This window comes from Erythrolamprus reginae, chromosome 8 (genome assembly GCF_031021105.1).
Source record: "Erythrolamprus reginae isolate rEryReg1 chromosome 8, rEryReg1.hap1, whole genome shotgun sequence".
Classification (NCBI taxonomy): Eukaryota; Metazoa; Chordata; class Lepidosauria; order Squamata; family Dipsadidae; genus Erythrolamprus; species Erythrolamprus reginae.
Window position 1 is genome coordinate 3,499,648 of NC_091957.1, and position 26,940 is coordinate 3,526,587.

Below are 26,940 nucleotides of genomic sequence, written 5' to 3' on the forward strand. Positions count from 1 at the left end.
AGCCCAAAGTTGACTCCTTCCTTTTTTCCCCACCACAGTTTTATTTATAATAAAGCTGCAGTGATCATTAGGGGGATATATTAATAAAGATCTACAAAAAAAGCCAACTAAGAACATCATCAAACTCTTAAATAAAATAAGGTCCTGGCTATCGCAGACCAAGGGAGGGACAAAACGAAAGAAAATACATTTAAACCCCAAAACTGCAAGATTGCCATGCAGCATTTCACTTCCTTAGAGGTTTTCCGGAATTGAAAATAAAGAAACAGGAGAGTTTGATTGTTTTGAGGATGACCAAAACCTCCCCGGAAATATTAAAAAGCAGTTTTTTTAAAGAAAATAATAATCAAAGTTTTAAAAAGCTTCAGAATGCAATCTCTGTCTCCAAGGGTTGTTTTTTTATTTTATTTTAAGGCCATGGTCTGATTATCCTGAGATTTCTCCGTGGATTTATTTGTACCTGGAAGAGTAATACTCCTCTTCCAGTTCGTAGAGGTCGACGGAGATTTCGTCCCGCAGCGTGATCAGTTTTTTGTCGCATTCCTCCTGCAGAGCCCGCAATTGCTGGTTGCGTTGGTTGATGGCTTCGTTGACCGAAGGAAAGTCATTAAGGATTAAGAACTGTTTCAGATCGGACACCAGCTTCATGAGCGACTCGCCAGCTCGGACCTGACGGGGGGGAAAATCAATATACAATGGTAGCTCTATCTAAGAACGCCTCTACTTATGAAATTTTCTAGATAAGAACCGGGTGTTCAAGATTTTTTTTCCTCTTCTCAAGAACCGTTTTCCACTTACAAACCAGAGCCTCTGAAACTGTAACCGGAAAAGGCAGGGAGAAGCCTCCGTGGGGCCTCTCTAGGAATCTCCTGGGAGGAAACAGCCGGAAAAGGCAGGGAGAAGCCTGCGTGGGGCCTCTCTAGGAATCTCCTGGGAGGAAACAGGGCCTCCACCCTCCCTGTGGTTTCCCCAATCGCATTATTTACTTTTACATTGACTCCTATAGGAAAAATTGCTTCTTCTTACAAACTTTTCTACTTAAGAACCTGGTCACAGAATGAATTAAGTTCGTAAGTAGAGGTACCACTGTATAATAGTATTCAAATTATTTGAAATGCATCAGATTTGGTTTTATCCTCGGGACTCATCATTTGTTTTTTTCAGCTCACAAGCTAGAGTTTGTTAGTGTCAGCTGCCTTGTGAGTCACTACATTATTGCTCATGGGATGAATTTGTTATTCATCATTTTTGGTACTCATCGCACCTCCCGGAATCAATTCCTGGTGAGTAACGAGGTATCACTGCATTTGAAAACATGGCCAAATTTTATCAGTTTATTAGCAATTTTGGTCATGAATTATTTCCTTCCCTTCCTGGGTGGGACAGAATTCAAACCCAATTTATGAGGGTGGATGGTAACGCCAACATTTTTCAATGTTCAGGTTCATTCAATGGATTTAATTGATATGCATAAAGTTAAATTAATGAAAGGCAGGTCTGCCACTCATCTCCGAGCAGAATCATCTGCAGAATATCTCAGATCGAAGCCACTCACGATATTTGCTGCTCTGACGTGCATCTCATAGTTATCCTGTTCGCCTTGAGTCGCGCGAGACACTTGGGTTTCTTCTTCAATCTGGAAAAGGAACCAAAAGTCCAACCATCTGCGCGTTATTTGAAAAGTTGTCAAAATATATCCAAATTTAAATTTGGTCTGTTGGATCAAATTTTTAAGTTTGGATCCATTTTTTGAAATTGAGCAGGGAAAAATCATGTAAAAAAAAACCACCGGATCGCGCTGCCTGGCAGAGTCAAACAAAAACGAACATAACTGTGGCAACAACTTGCTTCCTCAGCTATTGATATTTCTCCATGGCTTAGCCGTTTGGTATGACATTATCTACGACCGTGCCTTAACTAGATCGCAAGTTACAGGGAAATGTCAGGGAAATATCAGGGAATTTCAAAATGCTTTCCCCCTGGACACCCTGAAAAGGATGTATAAATTGTATAAATGTAAGTATAATGTATGTAAAAGGTTGTAGATTCACTCAAAGAAATGTTATATTTAAGATGTGAAAAATAATAAAAATATATTAAAAAGGAAAAGAAAAGCTGTCAAGCATTTCCCCCTCTGCTCTAATAAAAATATGTTCCTCTATTTCTTTGCACTGTGTAATGTTGCTTGCTTACTTAGAATAATTTGAAATTGTTCAAAGCACGAACAAAGAAAACCTGAACTCTTCAAAGGAGCAAATGTTTAGGCTGAAAAAGGAGAAAGGGGTGGGTGGAGTGTCTCTTCTCCCATACCTACCTTTGCAGACTTGATGATTTCCGTAAAGTTGTCCATGATGGATTTAACATCATCTTTCAGCCTCTTGTTGTAGGACTGGAGGAGAGTTTCTTTACTCTGGGGTAGGACACGTTGCTGAGCCATGGCTAGGAGGGGAATGTGCCAAGAAACGGCATCACAAGAAATCCAGAGAAAAATGCATTAAAACACCACCACCCCAAAAAAATCTAAAATATAAAAAAAAAAAAAGAAGAAGAAATATTGCCCATAAACATTCCATTTCAATTTTCAGGGTTAAAATTTGCACGTGTGTCAGTGTTATTCTGCAAACACATCAATATTACAAAGAAACCCTAAATCTTCCAAAAGCCGGTGGATTTTTTCTGATATAAATAAATATACATACACATGTGTGTGTGTGTGTGTGTGTGTGTGTGAAAAAAATAAAGGGAACACTTAAACAACACAATGTAACTCCAACTCAATCAAACTTCTGTGAAATCAAACTGTCCACTTAGGAAGCAACACGGATTGACAATCAATCTCAGATGCTGTTGTTCACATTCAACTTTGTACAGAACAAAGTATTCAAGGAGAATATTTCATTCATTCATATTTAGGATGTGTTGAGTGTTCCCTTTATTTATTTGAGCAGTGTGTCTACACTGGGTTCGGGTTTTGCCCTGTGTAATATTTTGAATATCTATGCGACATTTCAGTGAAATCACATTCCCCATCATCATGCTGAAGTTGTTAGCTTCGTGCTGCTGTAAATATAGTTTACACTATATATGGTCCAAAAACTGATGGATTTTTCTGATACTGTATAAATAAATATATGTGTGTATGTGTATACTGTACATATATATATGCATGTGTGTGTATACTGTATATGTATGTATGTATTGGTGTATATATATGTACATGTATATCTGTATGTATACACACACACAGCAAATAATCAAGGTTGAGGAGCTGAGAATCAAATGTCAGAAAGCTATATAAATTCCATATCTGGGAGCAGATTTCAAAGCAAGGCTGCATTCACACAACAAATGACCCACAAATAATCACCTCCCTTTCAATCTACTGGATCCAGCTCTTTCCCCTAAAGGAGGGAGGGCGCTGTGAGAATAAGGCTGATGAGGACTAGCGCCTTGCTTGCTCCATACATTTAAAAGCCCAGAGACAAAGCATTGCAAAAGTGGCTTGAAATAGCAATGCAGTTGCTTCCAAATTGACGTTCTTACCTTACCAACAATCCACCCTTTTCACTCCCACTCCTTAATCGAGCATTTCTTATCCGAAAAGGGAGTTTTGTTTTCCCAGATTGGCTGTTGTATTCCAGTTGCGCCGAGGACTCTCTAGGAGCGTGCATAAGCCTTTACAGTCCCTTATCGTCTCTATGATGAAAAAACAAAAGTCGGGCTGAGACCGGTCTTCCGCTTCCGCCTCCTCCCGCGTGATTGCGGGCCCAACCTCTCGCGGGAACTAGCGCGCCTTGCGATATACTACCCAAAAGGCACCGCTCTTTCTTTTTTCTTCTTCCAGGCAAGATGGTGGGTCGCTGCGACGCGTTGTGTCTTACCAGTGGAAAAGGTGGGGGGGACCTTCCAATCCGGCGCCATCCGTCCATCGGAGGCCCGACTTGGGGGTGTTTACCGCGCACAAGAGAGCCAGGAACCCCGCCGAACCGGAGGCCGCTTTTATTGGGAGGGGAAAACGACTGGAAGCCGGTCTTGGGGTGGGATGGAGCTCCGGCCTGCAAAGAACGGTGGATCGTTTTAGGCTAGGCCGCTGCTTCGGGCCTATCGGCCGATTCAGCATTGCCGATTGGGAGCCGGAGCAATGAATTAGGCTAGAATCCCTAACCTTGGGGACCTGGAAGACTTTGTGGACTGCAACTCCCAACATTCCTAAGCTAGCCTTGCCGAGCTGAGGAATTCTGGGAGTTGAAGTCCACAAACCTGAAAAGCTGCTTTAAAAGCTTGCAGATGCCCGAATCGGGCAACAGACGCCTGGTGCCAGGTCTTAATTTTAGAGCGGGAAATTCTGGGAGGAATTAAATCCGCAAAGTCCTTTTTAACAAGTTTGGCTATTTTAGAGTAATGGAAGCAATAGTCTCCCGCTGTATTTAGTATGTTAAAAGGGTTAAATAAGGTTCAGGAGGGAAGTGTTTTTAATGGGAAAGTGAACACAAGAACAAGGGGGCACAATCTGAGGTGAGTTGGGGGAAAGATCAGAAGCCACGTGAGAAAATATTTGAAAGAGTAGTAGATGCTTGAAACAAACTTCCAGCAGACCTGGTTGGTAAATCCACAGTAACTGAATTTAAACATGCCTGGGATAAATATATATCCATCCTAAGATAAAATACAGGAAATAGTAAGTGCAGACTATTTTGCCGTCAATCTTCTATGTTTCTAGTCTCAGTTGATGCTGGTACATGCATGACTCCAAATGAAGGGTTAAAATTGATATTTGTAAGGGGATTCGCATATGCTTCCATATCTATTTGAGCAGCATGGCTGAGTTTTAATTCAGCGCCTAGCCTGATCCCCCAGCTTGAGAAACCATCGTTTGGACATAGCCGTCATCAGCTTGACAAAAGTTATATAGGAGACATTGCATGTATATTGTTTGGCAGTAGATAGAACGATCCAGATTTAACTTGTGCTTTGCTCTTGCAGCCGAAGGGGAAGAAGGCCAAGGGGAAGAAGGTGGCTCCGGCCCCTGCTGTGGTCAAGAAGCAGGAGGCCAAGAAGGTGGTGAACCCTCTCTTTGAGAAGAGGCCCAAAAACTTTGGCATCGGTGAGTGGGGAAGGAGGAGGTTGATGGGATGCGGGCCTTTCCTTCCTTCATTTATAATATTGTTTTTATTATTGTTGTGAGCTGCCCCGAGTCTTCGGAGAGGGGTGGCATACAAATCTAATATATTATTATTATTATTATTATTATTATTATTATTATTATTATTGGATTTATATGCTGCCCCTCTCCAAGGACTCAGGACGACTTATAACATATTAAAAAACAAAACAAAATATCCTAAATCCAATTAAATAGAAAACTAGCTAATCTAAAACCCAAGACCTTAAAAAAAATCAAACATTCCCATTCAACCAAATAAACATACATCTCATGGTTAGAATCTAATGGCCCCAAGCCTGGTGGCACAAACGAGTCTTCAAACTCTTGCAGAAGGCGAGGACGGTGGGGGCAGTGGGGATCTCTGTGATTCCAGGGGGCCAGAAACCCACCCCCCAAAAGGCTCTTCATGCAGAGAATTGGAGCAAAATTGATTAGGCTCGGAGTCTTTGGTGCTTCTGAGCTCGGTTGCTTTCTTGCAATTTATTCAGTCTTTTAGGACAAATGTGGGGATATTTCCATTTAGAGAAAACAGACGCTGCTGACTTCTTTCAACTGGCTGCTTTGTTCTGTTCGAAACTGACTGTTTGCGTAAATATCTCCGTGTTTTTGCCAGTCGTGCCTTCGAATCTCTTGAACTTGAATGCCGTGAAAAAGGGCGCAAAGCAAATGATGGAAAGAATATTTGCTAACTGAGTTGGCAGTGCTGACAAGCTTTTCCACCAAGATCTCTGATGCTGACGCCCCTTTCTTTGTTCTGGGGTTTTGGGGTTGCGAATGCTTAACGAAAGGAGTTCCTCCCTTGAGTTAACGTTTGTACCTTTCAGGTCAGGATATCCAGCCCAAGAGAGATTTGACCCGCTTTGTGAAATGGCCACGCTACATCCGGCTCCAACGCCAACGGGCAATCCTTTACAAGAGGTTGAAGGTGCCTCCAGCGGTCAACCAGTTCACCCAAGCCCTGGACCGCCAGACGGGTAAATGGTGATTTTACTGTTTAATTATCAGAGGGCTGCCAACGGGGAAAAAAAGGGTCTTCCTGTATACTGTTAGTCCTTGACTTATGATAAGAATTGAGCCTGGAATTCCAGCCATTAATTTCTGCAGGTGGTTAACCAGTTCATGTGGCTGCACCCTATTTTATGACCTTTGGCAGTCATTAAATGAACAATTAGTTAAGTAATTTTAGGGTTCTTCGCCAGAAACCAGAAGCAAATGTTGCTTGTCCCTCAAAACGTTGCTACAGAGCACTGCACACCAAGACAACTGGACACAAGAACAGTTTTTTCCCAAACGCCATCACTGCTAAACAAATAATTCCCTCAACACTGTCAAACTAAGTCTGCACTACTACTATTACTACTACATTTTTCTCATCATTCTTTCACCCATCTCCCACTTATGACTGTATGACTGTAACTTGTTGCTTGTATCCTTAAGATTTTTATTAATATTGTTTCCTGATTTCTTATTTGACCCCTATGACAATCATTAAGTGTTGTGCCTCATGATTCTGGACAAATGTATCTTTTCTTTTATGTACACTGAGATCATATATCTTTGTGTGTCCAATCAGACTTGGCCAAGAAAGAATTCTATTATATGTCTACTTAGGAAGCAACACTGATTGACAATCAATTTCACATGTTGTTGTGCACATTCAACTTTGTACAGAACAAAGTATTCAGTGAGAATATTTCGTTCATTCAGATCTAGGATGGGTTCTTTGTTCCCTTTGTTTTTTTGAGCAGTGTATTTTTGGGCGCTCAGTTGTCAATTCAGAGCATAGTAATTCATGTGCCAATAAAAATTTGATTTGGGGGTATGGTTTTGCTGGCTAGATTCTAAATAACGTGGGGTATATGAAAAGGGGCGGAAGGAGTCCCCCCTTTCGGGGTTGGCCTGCAGGAGGAAAAAGGTTCTATACCGTGCAGATGATGGAAGCAAATATCTGAGCTTTCTTGACGACTCCCAACCACCAAGATCGCTGATGCACGAGGATCTTTATTAAGGTGCTAGAGGACGGGTGGAGAAATTCTCAGCGCCTCACTTAATGTCTTTATCTCCACAGCGACTCAGCTTCTGAAGCTGGCTCACAAATACAGGCCTGAGACCAAGCAAGAGAAAAAACAGAGGTTGTTGGCTCGGGCCGAGCAGAAAGCTGCGGGGAAGGGCGACGTTCCCACCAAAAGGCCACCTGTGCTGAGAGCAGGTACATTTTTTTAAGCATCTCTGGTTTTCCTAAGCTTGATTCGCTAGAAAGGACAGCCTTCCCCGGGGTTTTTCCTCTTGACAGCCGGCTATGGCAATGATGTGTGAATTTCTTCACCTGAACTCCAGATTGAAGACCTTCTTTGACTGTTTCTGAGCATTAGCAGGTTGGCCCGTTCCTTGGAGGTATCGCTTGCAGTTCGGCTTAGTTAATGCTGTAAATTTAGCTTACCAGTTTTTTAATTTCTCTTTTTCAGGTGTCAACACAGTCACAACCTTGGTGGAGAACAAGAAGGCTCAGCTGGTGGTGATCGCACATGATGTAGACCCCATTGAGGTAAAGCAGATGGGAAGAAGGTTTTGCCCTTTTTGTATTTTGAAATTATAGTGTGGTAGAATCCCAAACTCAATACTGAGAACTCCCAGGCAGGAATATGCAGTATTTTTTCCCCTTTGATAAATTTGTAGCCTTGTCTTTGAAGAGGACTGGGGGGGAAATGCAGAGATATCAAAAGATACCGATAAAATTGAACGGGTCCAAAGACGGGCTATAAAAATGGTGGAATCTCTTAAGCATAAAACTTACCAGGAAAGACTTAATGAACTCAATCTGTATAGTCTGGAGGACAGAAGGGAAAGGGGGGGCATGATCACAACATTTAAATGTGTTAAAGGGTTAAATAAGGTTCAGAGTTTTTAATAGGAAAGTGAACACAAGAACACCATCAGGATAGTTGGGGGAAAGATCAGAAGCAACGTGAGAAAATATTATTTGACTGAAAGAGTAGTAGATCCTTGGAACAAACTTCCAGCAGACCTGGTTGGTAAATCCACAGTAACTGAATTTAAATGTGCCTGGGATAAACATATATCCATCCTAAGGTGAAATAAAGGAAATAGTATAAGGGCAGATGAGATGGACCATGTAGTCTTGTTCTGCCATCAATCTTCTATGAATAAGGAACCTGGGATCGGTTTCCTCAATTGCCTCTCAGTTAATTCCTCAATTAACAATTTTATATCCAAGGACTGAAAAAAAAAATGGGTCCTTTGCTGTCACTCTTGTCAGATTCTTTCATATAAAGTGTGGCTCTCTTGGTTAACTTGGTGGTGGTGGGGAGACCATTTACAAGTCTGGGAACGCCTGTTCTCAAAATAGTTCTTGTGACTTGTGTGGGCTTGGCAATTGCAATGATGTTTGAATTTCTTCAACTGACTCCCCCCTGGAGAACAAAACTATACGAGCTTTTTAACCCTGAGCGATTGCTGCTGCCCGAATCTCTCCCCCTTCTTAAGTCTCGTCGAAAACGCAGCGGGGACCCATTAATGAAAACGTTTTTTTTCCTTATCCCTGCTGCAGCTGGTGGTTTTCCTGCCCGCCTTGTGCCGAAAAATGGGGGTCCCCTATTGCATCATCAAAGGCAAAGCCAGGGTGGGTCGCCTCGTCCACCGGAAAACCTGCACTTGCGTGGCCTTCACGCAGGTTAACCCGTAAGTAGCCCTGAATGGAGGCTTGTCTTCGGTCCTGCCAACCTCTCGACTTCATACTTTGGGGATTTGGGTACCAACTCAGCCGTCGTTATTTCAATCACTGCTAAAAGAAGGTCATTGATTTGTGGGTTGGAGTGCCATTAGAGCAGCTGAAGACAGGGAGTCCTCAAGTTACAGCCACAATTGAGCCCCTTGCTAAGTAAGATGCTTGCTAAGTGGGTTTGGCCCAATTTTATGACTTTTCTTGCCGCAGTTAAGTTAGTAACCTGGTTAAGAGAATCTAGCTTCCCCGTTAACTTTGCTTGTCAGAAAGAAGGTAGCTCAAGGGGACCTCAGGACACTGAGCATCATAGATGCGAGACAGTGGCCAGGTGTCTGGTATGTTTGTGTGTATGTTTGGTTTTTTATAATAAGGGTTTTTTAGCTGTTTTTATTAATTGGATTGTTCATGTTGTTTTACCACTGTTGTTAGCCGCCCCGAGTCTGCGGAGAGGGGAGGCCTACAAATCCAATAAATAATAATAATTTTGATCATGTGACTATGGAGATGCTGCTATGATGTGAGAAATGGTGATAAGTCCACTTTTTTTCAGGGACTAAAACGAATAGATTTACTGTATTTCTTGGAGTATAAGACACACCTTAGTTTTGAGGGAGGAAAATAGGGGGGGGGGGATCAACCTACCAGGTATTCATTGGTTAGCATCCTGGTCAGCTTCAGCACATTATTTTATCCCCTGGTTAGGGCTGAAAAAAACTTTTTTGGAGGGAGTAGCAATGAAAGCAAGCCTGCAAGATTGTTAGTAGTTCATTAGGGCCTGGGGGAAAGCTTCGAAAAAGCTAAATTCGGAGTATAAAGCGCAGCCTCTTTTAACAGGGGGAAAAGGTGAGTCTTATACTCTGAAAAATGCTAAAAGTCAAGGATTGCGTGTATGTTTCTTTCATGAGATTTTCATCTTGAAAAACTTGGCTTTTTTTCTATGCAGCGAAGACAAAGGAGCCTTGGCTAAACTGGTAGAAGCTGTTAAGACTAACTACAATGAAAGATACGATGAGGTAAGGGTGATTTTTGTCTTGATTTTTGGTTTGGTTTAATTCCGCTCGTGTAGTTTGCTAAAACGTAGACAGCAGGTCTCTTGGGGCTTGAAATATATGTTATTTAGTGCTCTAATTGATAGCTTGCTTCTGAGTTACTGCAATACACAATAATTTGGAAAAGAGGTTGCGATTGCAAAGAGGAGAGAGTATGGCACAGTCAACATTTCTTCCTGCTTGCAAACAAATGTGTTTTTCTTTTTTTTTTCCCCTTTCCAGATTCGTCGTCACTGGGGTGGAAACGTCCTTGGTCCCAAATCCGTCGCTCGGATTGCGAAACTTGAAAAAGCCAAAGCTAAAGAGCTGGCCACCAAGCTGGGATAGATGTGTCAGTTTTTCTGTACATATAAAGGAAATTTTAAACAGAAGCCTTATCTGTGTGTGCTTTGATTACTTTAAAGGCGGAAATTTTTTTTAGTAGTGGGTAATGTGCACCATTCTCCTACTTTTATAGAAAATACACAAGAAAATTTCCTATTTTCCTATGGGAGGCGGATTGAGAAGAATTACTGCAATTATTCTCAGCAATAGTTGAACACACTGTAAAAAGTCTCCATTTTATTTGCAGCCGGTATTTCGAGAATCATGATTCAAATTTTCCCCCTCCAAGTCTCCCCATTACTGAATTGTCTTCTGATGTAATATTTCCCCAAATAATGTGAGGATTGGCTTACTTTTAAAGAAAAGCTCGGCCTTGGTTTCCAGCAAACTCCTGGCTTGGGTGAAACGTCCATCAAGAAGTTCCAAATCGTCTTCCAAATGTTCCATTCTATAAGGTGGGTCAGATGGCCACTTTTTAAAGCCGCACCAGGACCATGTTCTTCCCAACGGTTCAGAACGGCACCTTCTGAATGAACCTCTTGTACCACAAGAAGGAAGTAGCCACACACAGGCCATACCTGTGCAGGAGGAGCAAAGGTTCAATTTCATGTACGTGAAAACAACCTCTTGAGTTGCTCTGTATGACCGGGACCGCCTTCTGCCGCACGAATCCCAGCGACCAGTTAGGTCCCACAGAGTTGGCCTTCTCCGGGTCCCGTCGACTAAGCAATGTTGTTTGGCGGGACCCAGGAGAAGAGACTTCTCTGTAGCGGCCCCGACCCTCTGGAACCAGCTCCCCCCAGATATCAGAGTTGCTCCCACCCTCCTTGCCTTCCACAAGCTCCTTAAAACCCACCTCTGTCATCAGGCATGGGGGAATTGAAATTTCCCTTCCCCCTAGGCTTACAGAATTTATACATGGTATGCCTGTATGTATGAGTGGTTCTTTAAATTGGGGGTTTTTTAGATTGTTTTTAATATTAGATTTGTTTACATTGTCTTTTTATATTGTTGTTAGCCGCCCCGAGTCTTCGGAGAGGGGCAGCATACAAATCTAAAATAAATAAATCCAGAAACAACTGCTTAATTGCCAGATCCCTTGATTATAGCAAGGCAGGAAGATGTTTGGAAAATCTTTTTATTTCTGTATGGTTCACAGTGTTAACCCACTTGTGGTTTTCAAACTACTACACGGCTCAAAAAAATTTAAGGGAGCACTCAACACATCCTAGATCTGAATGAATGAAATATTCTCATTGAATCCTTTGTCCAGTACAAAGTTGAATGTGCACACCACCACATGAAATTGATTGTCAATCAGTGTTGCTTCCTAAATGGACAGTTTGGTTTCACAGAGGTTTGATTGACTTGGAGTTAAATTGTGTTGTTTAAGTGTTCTCTTTATTTTGAGCAGTGTATTTTCTTTTCAAGGACAATAGTTTTCAAAATAGTTCTACAAGGATTTGAAAGGGCTCTGCGGTACCGTGGGGCGAATTTTACAAAGGACAAGAATGCACATCTACTGCTTGATTGTGGCTCTCCAGGAGTCTCCTTAGCAACTTCTATGTATTGGGGTATTTTAATTTTGTAATTATTTATTGTAAGCCACCCCGAGTTCTCTCGAAGGGTGGCCTATGCATTTGATAAATAAATAAACTTCTAAAGCAGGGTTTGTCAGCTCAGGTACAAAAGCCCATCCCTCTTGAGCCGAGGATTTTATTAATTTTTTTTAACCGGTTTCAGTTTGATAATTTTCCCCCCAAAGAGGGTAAAATCATATTGAATGGTATGTTGTGTTGATTAGATTGCTGAGTTGTGAGTTTTTACTGGGGTTTAGCCGCTTCGAGTCCTCAGAGAGGGGCGACACAAATCTAATAAATTATTATTTATTTATTTATTCGATTTTTATGCTGCCTTTCTCCTTAGACTCAGGGCGGCTTACAACATGTTAGCAATAGCACTTTTTAAACAGCTAGGCTATTGCTCCCACAATCCGGGTGCTATATTTAATTTATATTGGACTTCTTTTTATTGTTAACTATTTTTATATTTTGTTATAAGCCGCCATGCGTTCTTCGGGATTGGCCGGCATAGAAAGGAAAGAAAGAGGAAAAAAATGACAGCCCATAGTGTTAAAAATGAAATTTACTGACCTAATCAAGATTTGTTGGCATACTGGATCAGTAGGAACTGGGAGATTTACCACCTGCCCTGACCCACTCGTGTAGATTAAAGCCACAGGGGCACTGGAGCTTAAAATACATCCTGTTTTGTTTTAGAATCTTTGAATCGTGTATAAAGTTATCTTGCATAAATGTCAAGAAATAAAAAGCAGGATTTTACAGCGGCTTAACTCATACTAGGGAAGGGGTATTTTAACTATTTGGAGTGCAAATTTGTGGATCGCTTGCAAATTTAACTCTTCCTCATCTTTCCCACCCCTCCCCACTCGCTGAAACAAACATTGCTACTCACCAAGTAATTATATATTGCATGTGTTCATTTCGTAAAGTTACCCTGGTCTGGCCTCCGATCGGTCCCCCGGGAACTGAGCTTCCTGTGGGTAGAGAGAGAAAGAATGTGATGTGTTGCTCACCCAGAAGTTCAATAAACTTAGAATAACCACTTCTAAGCTCTCAAATATTGCTTCAAGGACCTTCTGAGCATGCACAGAGTGTTTTTATGATGTCTGGGTGGGCGGAGTCTCCCGCTGCTGCCGCCACCAGTTCGCCCAATCCAGGACGAACTGGTAGCAACCACCACAGAGGCAACCTATTGGTGCATCTTCCCAAGGGGAGTGTTTATCGGTGTAGTTATCAATATTGTTATTATTATTATTATTATTATTATTATGTATAGATAAATGGGGACAGTAATGCAGGGATGGTAGGCACGCTGGTGCGCTTATGCACCCCCCCCCCCCCCATAGATCTCAGGAATGAGGTGAGGTTGTACTGTATTTTCTGCAATCTAATGGACATCAGATGTCAATTTTAAATTTTGCCTGGGAAAACTGAATGCCACATCCAGGAATGTGGGGGTGAAGACAATTTCTGGGGGACTTACTATAGTCTGCATCAATAAAAATGGGTTCGGCTCCGGTGACTCTGGCCATGGCATCCAAATCACGGTAAAACCAAGTGTTTTGTTCAACGTTGTTTTCTGGCACAAAAGCTCTCCGAGGTTCGGATAACCTCACCAGCCCAGTGAGTTCAATATCCCCTTCGGTCTAAAAAAAAGACGAAGAAAAATCCAACTGCAATTTCTATTGTTCAAAACTTTTGATTATCAGGATTAGCAATCCTGGGTGATATTTCACCGTATTACCATATAAGGTAAAAAGTAGAATGTAGGCATGTTAATGCTGAGTGATAAGGTGTGAATTGCAACCTGATTGGGACAGAGCATTATAAGAGGGCAGCTCACAAAATATTAAAAAACACAGTATACAATATAAACATCTAAAATCCAATTAATACATTAATTGGAACATTAAAAATCATTCATTCACATTCAAAAACAAGCATACATCACACTCATCGACCAGAGGCTAGAATCTAGGGACCCCAAGCCTGGCGACATAGATGAGTTTTAAAGTTCTTACGGAAGGCAAGGAGGATGGGGGCAGTATGAATCTCCGGGGGGAGTTGATTCCAGAGAGCTGGAGCTCCCACAGAGAAGGCTCTTCCCCTAAGTCCCACCAAGCAACATTGTCTAGTTGGCGGGACCTGGAGAAGGCCGACTTTGTGGGACCTGATCAGTCGTTGGGACTCATGCAGCAGGAGCCGGCCCCGCAGGTAATCTGGTCCGATGCCATGTAGGGCTTTATAGGTCATAACCAAAACTTTGAATTGCGTTCGGAAACTGATCGGCAGCCAATGCAGTCCGCGGAGTGCTGGAGAGACATGGCCATGCCTTGGAAGGCCCACTCCTGGACTAGTTCAATCCAAAGCAAATACACGAATCCCAGCGACCGGTTAGATCTCCTCCGGGTCCCGTCAACAAAACAATGTCGTTTGGCGGGGCCCAGGGGAAAAGCCTCTGTGGTGGCCCCGGCCCTCTGGAACAAACTCCTCCCAGAGATTAGAATTTGCCCCACCCTCCTTGCCTTTCGTAAGCTCCTTAAAACCCACCTCTGCCGTCAGGCATGGGGGAACTAAGATATTCTTTCTCCCTAGGCCTTTACAATTCATGTATGGTATGTTTGTATGTATGGATGTTTGGTTTTACAATAAGGGTTTTTTAGTTGTTTTAGTATTGGATTTACATGCTGTTTTTTTGTTACTGTTGTTAGCCGCCCCGAGTCTACGGAGAGGGGCGGCATACAAATCCAATCAATCAATCAATAAAGGAACAAAACTGTTTCAACACATTTCATAAATGATTTCGAATTTCAATCATGGGACCTTATTGTATGCTTTTAAGCAGAGAGGCCTACAGCGTACCTGTCCTTTTAATCTGGTCTCTGGATTCATCCTTTTTCTGGGAACAAATCCTCTGTTGACAAGAATCGTTATCCTGCAGGTTTAAAAATAAAAGTTAGACTCAGCGTCAACTTCAGGGTTGACAGCAACGCTGCCTTTTATTTACTTAAAATATTTATATAGCCACCTATCTTTCATCCAACTCTAGGCGGCTACTTAAACCCTTGCGGGTGATAACATACACACCCAAGGTCAGTGCAGTAAAAGGGAGTGATCACATGGGCTCCGCTCTCTACGTTAGACATGATGCGGCCGGCATTCCTGGCTTCTTTCTCAGGGTCCACTGGAGATCGTGGGAGCACATACAGCTCTTTGGTGTGGTCAAAGTGACCTCTGACCTTGACCGGAACGTATTCCAATTCGCTCAGTTCGTAGAAGCTGTAGAAAAGGAGCAAGACAGGAAGGAAAACTTGGGTTATAGGTTACACAGCAAAAGCCCTCTGGCTGAGGAAGGGACAATTCTGCCAATTAATATGGTCGTTTATGAATGAGAGGAAAGGGAAACGGATAAATTGAACTGCCCGTAGCAGTATAGAAAGAGGCAACACCCCGAATTTGCTATAAAGAAAACTTAAGCAAACCAGCTGCTTGAATATATAGATCTGTTTTCTAATACCCAGAAAACTGTAATGTCCTACTAGGTTTTTTGTGTCCCCTGCATATTTTGTTTGTTTGTTTAATTCGACTTCTATAACTTCCCATCCCGAAGGACTCAAGGCGGTTTACAACAATATAAAAATACAAATACAGTAAAAAAGAAGTCAAATATGGAAACAAATCTAAAACTATAGCCCCAGCTTTAAAAAAAAAACCATAACTCAATCAATATAGATCGGAGTTCAAGATAAATCAGAGTTCTCCAAACTGGACCGTTTTAAGACCTGTGGGCCTCAAGCTGCCAGAATTTTCTCAGCCATCCACAGGTCTTTCAAAGTTGTCAAATTTGGAAAACTGACAAAAGAGAATTTGTTTTTTTAAGAAGGAACATTCTGGGCAGGAAAAAGGAGTGGCAGCAAACAGTGGCACCAGTTTTCTTCCTGATGAAAATGTAATGGTAATAATAATAATAATAACAACAACAACAACAACAACAACAACAATAATGAATAAATGAATGAATGAATAAATAAATTTATCTCCTCCCAAAGCAACCTCGGAAGTTGGGGTTTTCTTTTAGTATTTAAGTTCTATTAACCTTCCACCAAATCTCACCATTGGATCAAATGAGGACCCGGATTGTGGGGGCAATAGGCTGGCTCTGTTAAAAAGTGCTATTGTTAACATGTTAACATGTTGTAAGCCGCCCTGAGTCTAAGGAGAAGGGCGGCATAAAAATAGAATGAATGAATGAATGAATGAATGAATGAATGAATGAATAAGATTTGTATGCTGTTCCTTTCTGAAGATTCGGGGCGGCTCACAGCATACAATATAAAACAGTGAATACAAAGACAAATCTAATTAATTAAAAACTATGTAAGCTAAAGACCCGATATATTAAATAATAATAATAATGATGATGATAATAATAAGTGTTCTTCCTGCCAAAATCAAAATGGAGGTACCATTTGACGTTCTCGGTAATATTCTAAATTCTCTGTACCATTCCCAAAAGACACTTACTCTGTTGGTAGTGGAATTGGCTCTGCCGAAACCCTGCTCTCCAATTCGGCAATCAGTCTCATCTTCCATTCCCGCCGCTGAACCTGACATAAAAGCACAAAATGTTGGGCCCTTTGTTTCATTGTCCAGCAGGAGAAACACATCGTGATCTACAGAATTCCTCTCTCGCAACAGCAATCCCTATCTATCTGCCCAGTAAAGTAGGAAGTTTTTAAAATTCGCTCTCCTGAATAAAGTAGAATAATAAGAGTACCATTCGGAAGAAATAACACACACACTGAAAAGTCTTGTTCCACAGGAGCAATTATTAATTCCCGTTGTAACTTCATGAACTATTGACATTTGAGGATTACTTGCACTTAATCCTACTTAAAACCGAAAGGTTTCACTGCCCTCAAAAAAGAACATATTTAGCACAAAAAGGAATTCGTGCAAGCCATAATCCTAAATTACGTGAGCGTTTGACTTATATCACACAAAAGTTGCTGATACAGTTCTACAGAGAAATCATTGAGTCTGTCATCTGCACCTTCCATAACTGTCTGGTTTGGTTCTGCAACCCAGCAAGACCGACAGAGACTTCAGAGGAGAATCAGAACTGCAGAAAAAACAATGGCTGCCAACCTGCCTTCCATTGAGGGCCTGCATACTGCAAGAGTCAAAAAGAGGGCCGTGAAAATTTTTACAGACCCCTTGCATCCTGGACATAAACTGTTTCAACTCCTACCCTCAAACGTCGCTATAGAGCACCGCACACCAAGACAACTAGACACAAGAACAGCTTTTTCCTAAAGGCCATCACTCCGCTAAACAAATAATTTCCTTAACACTGTCAAACTATTTACTAAGTCTGCACTACTATTATCACTATTTTTTTTCTCATCATTCCTATCACCCATCTCCTCCCACTTATAACTGTATGACTGTAACTTGTTGCTTGTGTCCTTAAGATTTTTATTAATATTGTTTCCTGATTGTTTATATGAACCCTATGACAATCATTAAGTGTTGTACTTCATGATTCTTGACCAACTTATCTTTTCTTTTATGTACACTGAGAGCTTGTGCACCAAAGACAAATTTCTTGTGTGTCCAATCACTTAAAGAATTCTATTCTATACTATTCTATTCTAGTAAGGAAGCATGAGAATAAAGTATGCTAAGCCAGCCAAAAATTTTTGCAAGACTCAGATAAAAAACTCCAAACAGCCAACCTTCACTGTGTTATTTACCTGCCAAGAACCAAGTAAAAATGAACCGACTGGGATGAGCAGAAGTCCCCATTTTAGTATGTTTTCTTCTGTGGCTCTAGCAGTAGCAGCTGAGGCAATGTTTCTGGCTGGACAAAACCTCCAGCAAATTTCTTGTTAGGGTGGAGAGGGGGAAAAAAACATTATTAGTGGCAAAGCTATATGTAAAACCTCAGAGCTGGCATCATAGAAACATAGAAACATAGAAATCTGACGGCAGAAAAAGACCTCCTGGTCCATCTAGTCTGCCCTTATACTATTTTCTGTATTCTATCTTAGGATGGATCTATGTTTATCCCAGGCATGTTTAAATTCAGTTACTATGGATTGACCAACCACGTCTGCTGGAAGTTTGTTCCAAGGATCCACTACTCTTTCAGTAAAATAATATTTTCTCATGTTGCTTTTGATCTTTCCCCCAACTAACTTCAGATTGTGTCCCCTTGTTCTTGTATTCACTTTCCTATTAAAAACACTTCCCTCCTGGACCTTATTTAACCCTTTAACATATTTAAATGTTTCGATCATGTCCCCCCTTTTCCTTCTGTCCTCCAGACTATACAGATTGAGTTCATGAAGTCTTTCCTGATACGTTTTATGCTTAAGACCTTCCACCATTCTTGTAGCCCGTCTTTGGACCCGTTCAATTTTGTCAATATCTTTTTGTAGGTGAGGTCTCCAAAACTGAACACAGTATTCCAAATGTGGTCTCACCAGCATTCTATATAGCGGGATCATAATCTCCCTCTTCCTGCTTGTTATACCTCTAGCTATGCAGCCAAGCATCCTACTTGCTTTCCCTACCGCCTGACTGCATCAGGTTTATTTATCAAATTTCTACCCCACTCATCTTACCAAGCTGACTCTTTTATTAATATTGATTATTTTATTGTAAGCTATCCAGTTACTCAGGGCATATGGGCGGTATAGAATAATCAACACGGCTGCTGTTTGTAATTATTTGTTGCACGGATGCTTTCACCATTGGAATGTTTTTTCAATGTTTTTCTAATTTTCAGAATGGCAAAAATTGCAAGTTTTTTTACAATTGTTAGAATTGCTCAGAGTCCCTTGATTGAGTTGAGTGACTGGAGAAATTCAATGAATGAATGAAATAGAAATGTTATGAATGAATGAATGAATAAAAATATAAAGCAACCAGTGTTCTTTAAACAAAAACATAGGCTTTAAAAATAAAATAAAAAAACCAGTTTGTTTACAGAGGTTCAACTCACTTGGGGACTGCTGTAAACTATCTTTCCAACGGCAGTGGGCAAAGGATCTCCTTCCATCATCCAGGCAGGAAAACTGAAGGAAAAGTGTAGAAGTTGAAGGAAGACTGGGGAAAGAAATCCCAAAATCAACAAATTGTTGCACTAATGCCCATAAGTCTCAGCTGGGCTCTTTCAAGCTACCCATGCTAATGCAAACCTGCCTTTCCAAAGGCATGGCACTCCAATGCCTATCATCCACCTTTCAACCTAGCCATGCTAATGCAAAGTGCCCCCCCCCGTTTGGCACTCCAATGCCCATAACTCTCAGCCGGGTCCTTCCAAACTACCCATGCTAATGCAAGCCTGCTTCTCCCAAAGGCATGGCACTCCAATGCCCATTATCCCCCTTTCAAACTACCCATGCTAATGCAAACTGGGGGTCCCCCAACTATTTGGTACTACAATGCCCATCTCAGCTGGGCCCTTTCAAACTATCCATGCCATTGCAAACTGGGGCTCTCCCCAATTGTTTGGTACTACAATGCCCATAATCCCTCTTTCAAACTAGCCATGCTAATGCAAGCTGGGGGTCCCCCAATTGTTTGGCACTCCAAGGCCCATCATCCCCCTTTCAAACTATCAATGCTAATGCAAACTGAGGGTCCCCCCAACTGTTTGGTACTCCAAAGCCCATGACTACCTCCCGCCCTGCCTCATAAGCCCCCCTGGGCTGCAAACGACGACGTGACAAGGTCAAAAGGCCCCAATCCAAGCGGATGAGTCAGGCTCAATTTGCCCAACAGCAGCCCGCGAGGGGTGATGTTACGGGGGCGTCGCGGCCTTTCTCACCCGGAGCCTCCCGAGGGCGCCCCGGAATCCCCTGTCGCTTAGTAACCGTCGCCATGCCGCCATCTTGGATGGAGGTGGAGGGGGTCAAACGAGATGGCACTTCCGGGTCGCGCCGCTGCGACTTCCGGTGGGGCAGCATGGCTGACCCACCGGGCGAGCAAGGAGGAGAAAGAGAAGGCGAAGGCGAGATGGGACCATCGCCGCTTCCCGCCGAGGTGGAGCGTTTCCTGCAGCGGCACCCGAGCTTGCGAGTCCTCCCTCCGGGGAAAAAGGTTGGTCGGCGCTCACCTGTTTCCCGGGATCGGCTGGGCTTGGTGGTGGATGGGAGACCACGAGGAAATCCCAAGAGAAGGGGGCGGGGTTTGGGCAATCTGGGAAATTGGTCTTTTAGGTTTAGGGAGGCGGCTGCCGTGGAGAGGTTGAATTGGCAGCACCTGCCTCGGCCGCCCCCACCCTCCCAAGCTCAATAACAGCTGGGCTGGTGGATGGGAGGCCACCAGGAAATCCCAAGGGAGCGAAGGGAGGGGGGGTTGGCCATACTGGGAACCTCCCTTTGAAATGAGCAGATGTGCTTCTTGAGGGCAGGTCCGCTTGGCAGCACCTGCCCTGCTTTGTCTGGCTTCAGAAGCTCAAAACAAGCGAATGGATGGGAGACCACTGAGAAATCCCACAGGGCTCGATTCAAAAAGTAGGAAATTCAGTTTGAAATGGGTCTTGGCTTAGGCAGGCTGTTCTTGGCTTGGCAGCACCTGCCCTGTCTTGTGCAGCCTCCAAAGCTAAAAAACAGCTGGACTGGTAGATGGGAGACCACTCAGAAATCCCACAGGGGTGTTCTATTTAAATCATGCATGTTCTTGAGGATGTGGTCTGCCTGTCTGAACCCTGAGGAGAAGGCTGAGATGTCAGACCCTCAGAAGGGAGACTACAGTATTCTAAAATCTCAGGTTAAGCATTTGCCCAAACTGGAAAGTTGCATTGGAGTTGGTTTTGGTTTCGGCAGTTGAGTTGACTTAGAAAAGTAAATATGGAAATATATTAATTGATGCATTGGTGTTCAGATAGATTTATAGATTACTGTAATACTATGATAAATATTTAAGAAATGAAGACTTTAAAGCATGGATTTATTAATAGTTGTGTTTTTGGTTTTGCAGGGCTTTTAAAGTTTTAATAGTAATAGATTTTGGTTTGGTTTTATTCAGATTTTTTTTCTTATTAATTAGGAAAAGGTTGTATAAAGGTTTTTAGTTTCTTTTAAGAAGAATGGATAAGAAGTAGTCGATTTGTAAGAGGATAATGATATTAATTGAAATATAAAATAACAGAATAACACAGTGGGAAGGGACTTTATTCTGCCCCAGCACCGAGCCCCAAATAATTACGCAACAAGTTGTCTTGGGTGACATCTGTGCTCAGGCATGAAAATGTGCCGCTCAGACACTATATTTTTCCGCCCACACCGAAAAAAAATTAGAGGGAACATTGCTTGGCAACATCCACTTGTCCGAAGCTTAATTTTAAAAAAAAAAACTGGACAAATGAAGAGAAGACCACTAAGAAAACCTAGAACAGGCAACTCGAAAATCCCAGGGATGGACAATTTACTGTGCTGGAAAATTCCATTTGAATTAGCGTATGCTTAAGCAGCCTGCTTTTAAGAATATATTGGTGTGGCAGCACCTGGCCTGCCTCAGCTGGTTTCCAGACCTCAAGAAGTCTGGGCCGATGGGACATTTGGATGGGCCACCACCTGGAAATCCTAGAAGTGGGCCGCTGCCCAAACTGACATGGCTCCGTTCGAATCGGTCTTTATTTACCCTGCTTTTCTTACCCAGGTCCGATGCACCTTGACCGGCCATGAGCTGCCTTGTCGGTTGCCTGAACTCCAAGCGTTTACAGCCGGGAAAAAATACCTGCGTATGAGCAAGACCTCCGAGGTTTTGGATTACAGCGAGTATGAGCCGCACATCGTGCCCAGCACCAAAAACCCGTACGTTGGTTTTGCTGACAGTGTCCCAGAGGGGCTAAGGGCTGAGTTTGTGTCGTTGAGTTTGAGTAACCGGGGTTAGTTCAGATTGAAGTTTCTTCAATAGGCCGTGCTTCATTTTCTTTCCTTTCTTTCTTTCTTTCTTTCTTTCTTTCTTTCTTTCTTTCTTTCTTTATCTTTCCTTTCTTTCTTTCTTTCCTTCTTTTTTTTCTTTCTTTCTTCTTTATTTTTTCTTTCTCTTCCTCTTTCTTTCTTTTCTCTTTTTCTTTCTTTCTCTCTCTTTTCTCCACGCTCCCTCCTTTCTTCCTCTTCTCCCTCCCTTTCTTTCTCTCTCTCCTACCTCCTTTTTCTTTCTTTCTCTTTTCTTTCTCTTCCTTTCCTTCTCTTCTCTTTTCTTTCTCTCTTCTTTCTCTCTCTCCTTTTCTTTTCTTTTCCTAGAAACATACGGTAGAAACATAAGATTGACGGCAGAAAAAGACCTCCTGGTCCATCTAGTCTGCCCTTATACTATGTTCCTGTATTTTATCTTACTGTGGATCTATGTTTATCCCAGGCATGTTTAAATTCAGTTCCTGTGGATTTACCAATCATGTCTGCTGGAAGTTTGTTCTAATCATCTACTACTCTTTCAGTCAAATAATATTTTCTTATGTTGCTTCTGATCTTACCCCCAACTGACCTCAGATTGTGCCCCCTTGTTCCTGGGTTCACTTTCCTATTAAAAACACTTCTCTCCTGAATCTTATTTAACCCTTTTAACATATTTAAATGTTTTGATCATGTCCCCCCCCCCCCTTCCCTTCTGTCCTCCAGATTATACAGATGGAGTTCATGAAGTCTTTCCTGAGAAGTTTTATGCTTAAGACCTTCCACCATTCTTGTAGCCCATCTTTGGACCCCTTCAATTTGATCAATTTTTTCTTTTCTTTCTCTTCCCGGCCACTTTTTATTTATTTATATATTGGATTTGTATGCCACCCCTCTCCGCAGACTCGGGGCGGCTAACAACAATGGTAAAAAACAACATGTAACAATCCAATTTAATAAAACAACTAAAAACCCTAATTGTAAAAACCAAACATAAACACAAACATACCATGCATAACTTGTAATGGCCATGGGGAAGGAATATCTTAACTCCCCCATGCCTGGTGACAAAGGTGGGTCTTGAGTAGTTTGTGAAAGACAAGGAGGGTGGGGGCCGTTCTAATCTCTGGGGAGAGTTGATTCCAGAGGGCCGGGGCCGCCACAGAGAAGGCTCTTCCCCTGGGGCCCGCCAAACGACATTGTTTGGTCGACGGGACCCGGAGAAGGCCAACTCTGTGGGACCTAATCGGCCGTTGGGATTTGTGCGGTAGAAGGCGGTTCCGGATGTATTCTGGCCCAATGCCATGAAGGTCGTTACCAACACTTTGAATTGTGACTTTGTTTTCCTTGTTCCTAGAAATCAGCTATTTTGCAAACTCACCCTGCGTCATCTCAACAAAGTCCCAGAGCACGTCCTTCGTCATGTCCAAGGACGACGTTATCAGAAAGCGCTTCAACGATGTGAGTTGCCACCCGAGTGGTTTTCCTTCTCCTCTGTCTTTTCTTACAACGGTTCCTTCGTTCCCTCTTCTTCCTCAACCTACCCAGGAGGTGGACAGCTCACGTGCTAGAATTTATTTATTTATTTATTTAATTAATTAATTTATTTAATTGATTGATTGATTGATTGATTGAATTTATATGCCGCCCCTCTCCGAAGACTCGTGTCTCGGTGTTGTTTCTAAAGGTTGGTGGGGGAGAAAAACCTCCCTCCGAGGGGAGAGAAGCAGGCGAAGGGGCGCCAGGTATATTACGGGATAGACTGCCCCAGCCGAAGAGGTTCTACTTAGTCTGGAAGGTTTGAAAAGGAAGAACCGAAATCGTTCTTGACTGGCATCCTTGTCTTTCTCCTCTTTTACAGATGAAAAATGTCAAAAAGAGGGGCTAGAATACGTCCCCGCTTGCCTCTTGCACAAACGCCGACGGCCCCGGCAAGAAACGGACAACGGCTTTTGCGAAAGGAGGGGGAAGCCGAGGGGGGCATTTTGGGAACCTCCGGCCAGTGATGAAGGGGGCAATGAAACCGACGACAGCCTGAGTGATTTATACCCAGGTGAGTGAGCTAGAACAGTGGTTTTCAACCAGTGTGCCGCGGCACACTAGTGTGCCGTGAGACATGGTCCGGTGTGCCGCGAAGCTCGGAGAGAGAGAGAAAGAAAGAGAGAAAGAAAGCAGAGAGAAAGAGCGTGAGAGAGAAAGAGAACAAGAGAGAGAGAGAAAGAGGGAGGGAAGGAGAGAGAGAAAGACATAGAGGGAGGTACGGAGGGAGAGAAAGAGCAAAAAAGAGGAAGGAAGAGAAAGAAAGAGGGATGGAGAGAGAAAGAAGGGAGAGAGAAATAGAGCGAAAGGAAGAGAGAGAGAGAATTTTTTTGTCCAAACTTTTTTTAGCCCCCACCCTCCCCCCGCTCAATGTGCCTCAGGGTTTCGTAAATGAAAAAAATGTGCCGCGGCTCAAAAAAGGTTGAAAATCATTGAGCTAGAAGACCAAAAGGCCAGATCTGTAGGCGAGCTAAGGCTTAGTTAGTCCTGGGTTTGCCCTTTTCCTCTGCCCACCCCAATCTATTTCCTTGCCTGTTACATCTCTTGCGATGCTTAAGGGAATAACGCATCAACGAAGCAGTGAAATGATGTGCCGGTGCCTGGAGGCTGTTGGGGCCTGGATGGGTGTCAACAAACTCAAACTCAACCCAGACAAGACGGAGTGGCTGTGGGTCTTGCCTCCCAAGGTCTTTCCATTTCCCTGGGGGGGTAATTACCCAGAGAGGGTTCGCAACTTGGGCGTCCTCCTCGATCCACAGCTGACATTGGAACATCATCCTTCGGCTGCGGCGAGGGGGGCGTTTGCCCAGGTCTGCCTGGTGCACCAGTTGCGGCCCTATTTGGACAGGGAGTCACTGCTCACAGTCACTCATGCCCTCATCACCTCGAGGCTCGACTACTGTAATGCTCTCTTCATGGGGCTACCTCTGAAAAGTGTTCGGAAACTTCAGATCGTGCAGAATGCGGCTGCAAGAGCCGTCATGGGGCTTCCTAGATTTGCCCACGTTTCTTCAACACTCCGTGGCCTGCACTGGCTGCCGATCAGTTTCCGGTCACAATTCAAAGTGTTGGTTATGGCCTTTAAAGCCCTGCATGGCATTGGACCAGAGTACCTCCGGAACCGCCTGCTACCGCATGAATCCCAGCAACCGATAAGGTCCCACAGAGTTGGCCTTCTCCGGGTCCCTTCGACCAAAAAATGTCGTTTGGCGGGCCCCAGGGGAAGAGCCTTCTCTGTGGCAGCCCCAGCCCTCTGGAATCAACTCCCCCCGGAGATTAGAACGGCCCCCACACTCCTTGTCTTTCGTAAATTACTCAAGACCCATCTATACCGCCAGGCATGGGGGAGTTGAGACACCTTCCCCCTCTTAATGCTTCATGTTTAAATGTTAATGTTTTAATTATTTTCAAAGCTGAACTGTTCCCAAAGCAAAGTGCCACAGGCAAAGAGGCCCCCAACGAATTTATGAGTGACAGCGACGAAGAACCTGCGAGGCCAATAGTGGAAAATGGCAGTCGGGTAGAAATGATGGAAGTTGATTCGCAGACAGCCACGAAAAGAAGAAAGGTAAACCTGACACTTTGGGTGTTTGTGGCTTATTTTTCCTGCTGTGGTAAGGTTAAGACTTAGGAGTTGCATGTGCTAAGCTTGGGCTACTTTTAAGCCCTGCTCACATTGCATTTACACTGCTCAAAATAAATAAATAAAGGGAACACTTAAACAACACAATATAACTTCTGTGAAATCAAACTGTCCACTTAAGAAGCAACATGGATTAGAAACATAAGAAGACTGACGGCAGAAAAAGGCCTCCTGGTCCATCTAGTCTGCCCTTACACTATTTCCTGTATTTTATCTTACAATGGATATATGTTTATCCCAGGCATGTTTAAATTCAGTTACTGTGGATTTATCTACCACGTCTGCTGGAAGTTTGTTCCAAGGATCTACTACTCTTTCAGTAAAATAATATTTTCTCATGTTGCTTTTGATCTTTCCCCCAACTAACTTCAGATTGTGCCCCCTTGTTCTTGCGTTCACTTTCCTATTAAAAACACTTCCCTCCTGAACCTTATTTAACCCTTTAACATATTTAAATGTTTCGATCGTGTCCCCCCTTTTCCTTCTGTCCTCCAGACTAGACAGATTGAGTATCAATTGATTGACAATCAATTTCACCTGCTGTTGTGCACATTCAACTTTGTACAGAACAAAGTATTCCATGAGAATATTTTATTCATTCAGATGTGTTGTTTGAGTGTTCCCTTTATTTTTTTGAGCAGCATATTAAGTCTCTGATTGCCAAATCCCAATTAATAACAGTAACAGAGTTGGAAGGGACCTTGGAGGTCATCTAGTCCAACCCCCTCATGCAGGAGGCTTATAGTAGGGATTTGACCTGCCGAACTGCTGACCTTTCTGATCGACAAGCTCAGTGTCTTGGCGAGAGCCGCCTTAGTAAGTCTTTGTCCCTTACTCATGAGGCCTAGAAACTTAAAAAAAATAAAAATCTATACAAGTTTCCGCTTACCCTCTGCCTTTTTTTTTCTCCCCCTTGTCGTTCCAGAAACAAGTCGGCCCTCACAAGAAGAAATTTAAAAAGTGGAACAGGAAATCTAAAAAGCTTCGGAAGAGCCATTAACAGGAACCGAAACTTCTTGTCGTGGGTTAACCTCCAATTCGTTTAGCGTGGCGAGAAGACTTATCATTAGAACTCAAAACATGTTGCATTTTTATTTCGCCATGGTCCTTTTCGAGGTCGGTGGGAGGAATTATATACATGTCGTTGTATTTCATGTCCATAAAGTTCGTTCAACTCTACGGCGTTCCTAAAATTCTTCCACCTGACCACCAAGGGCAGAATTGCCTCGAGGAAATAGCGTTACTGTGTTTTTCGGAGCATAAGACGCACCTTGGTTTTGGGGGAGGAAAATGGGTGGGGGGAAATTCTGCCTACTAAGTATTTATTATTTATTTTATTTATTAAATTTGTATGCCGCCAAACTCCCTAGGGTAGTGTTTCCCAACCTTGGCCACTTGAAGATATCTGGACTTCAACTCCCGGAATTCCCCAGCCAGCATTCGCTGGCTGGGGAATTCTGGGAGTTGAAGTCCAAATATCTTCAA

The 26,940-nt window shown here is 42.9% G+C and overlaps 4 protein-coding genes and 3 non-coding genes across 8 annotated transcripts; 5 read left to right on the forward strand and 2 right to left on the reverse strand.

The window, feature by feature from the left end:
* Positions 1 to 375: 375 nt before the first annotated feature.
* Positions 376 to 3,715, reverse strand: MED22 (mediator complex subunit 22). Of its 2 annotated transcripts, none has more exons than XM_070758502.1 (4): positions 3,544 to 3,715; positions 2,315 to 2,439; positions 1,556 to 1,636; positions 376 to 669 (listed from the first exon to the last, which is right to left on the reverse strand). In XM_070758502.1, exons 2-4 carry the CDS (start codon positions 2,435 to 2,437, stop codon positions 451 to 453), a joined length of 423 nt encoding a protein of 140 aa, XP_070614603.1. In that variant the 5' UTR covers positions 2,438 to 2,439; positions 3,544 to 3,715; the 3' UTR covers positions 376 to 450. The 2 variants fall into 2 exon arrangements, with proteins under 2 accessions (XP_070614603.1, XP_070614604.1); XM_070758503.1 differs by having other exon boundaries at positions 3,549 to 3,638.
* Positions 3,716 to 3,801: 86 nt separating this feature from the next.
* RPL7A (ribosomal protein L7a) lies at positions 3,802 to 10,326 on the forward strand. Its single transcript, XM_070758501.1, has 8 exons — positions 3,802 to 3,852; positions 4,984 to 5,104; positions 5,989 to 6,138; positions 7,233 to 7,373; positions 7,630 to 7,709; positions 8,733 to 8,863; positions 9,850 to 9,919; positions 10,178 to 10,326. Exons 1-8 carry the CDS (start codon positions 3,850 to 3,852, stop codon positions 10,280 to 10,282), a joined length of 801 nt encoding a protein of 266 aa, XP_070614602.1. The 5' UTR covers positions 3,802 to 3,849; the 3' UTR covers positions 10,283 to 10,326.
* On the forward strand, positions 5,826 to 5,900 carry LOC139171725 (small nucleolar RNA SNORD24). Its single transcript, XR_011559782.1, has one exon. It is a non-coding gene; the product is annotated as a small nucleolar RNA SNORD24 (small nucleolar RNA).
* Positions 7,091 to 7,156, forward strand: LOC139171726 (small nucleolar RNA SNORD24). The gene has a single exon (XR_011559783.1). It is a non-coding gene; the product is annotated as a small nucleolar RNA SNORD24 (small nucleolar RNA).
* Positions 8,559 to 8,636, forward strand: LOC139171724 (small nucleolar RNA SNORD36). The gene has a single exon (XR_011559781.1). It is a non-coding gene; the product is annotated as a small nucleolar RNA SNORD36 (small nucleolar RNA).
* Positions 10,327 to 10,496: 170 nt separating the features above from the next.
* On the reverse strand, positions 10,497 to 19,996 carry SURF1 (SURF1 cytochrome c oxidase assembly factor). The gene is made up of 9 exons (XM_070758499.1): positions 19,700 to 19,996; positions 18,872 to 18,944; positions 17,619 to 17,749; positions 16,387 to 16,469; positions 14,950 to 15,141; positions 14,725 to 14,797; positions 13,346 to 13,508; positions 12,755 to 12,836; positions 10,497 to 10,857 (listed from the first exon to the last, which is right to left on the reverse strand). The coding sequence occupies exons 1-9, from the start codon at positions 19,760 to 19,762 to the stop codon at positions 10,791 to 10,793; spliced, it is 927 nt and encodes a 308-aa protein (XP_070614600.1). The 5' UTR covers positions 19,763 to 19,996; the 3' UTR covers positions 10,497 to 10,790.
* SURF2 (surfeit 2) lies at positions 19,730 to 26,634 on the forward strand. The gene is made up of 6 exons (XM_070758500.1): positions 19,730 to 19,971; positions 21,535 to 21,689; positions 23,131 to 23,234; positions 23,635 to 23,826; positions 25,226 to 25,380; positions 26,381 to 26,634. The coding sequence occupies exons 1-6, from the start codon at positions 19,753 to 19,755 to the stop codon at positions 26,453 to 26,455; spliced, it is 900 nt and encodes a 299-aa protein (XP_070614601.1). The 5' UTR covers positions 19,730 to 19,752; the 3' UTR covers positions 26,456 to 26,634.
* The last annotated feature ends 306 nt before the right edge of the window (positions 26,635 to 26,940 follow it).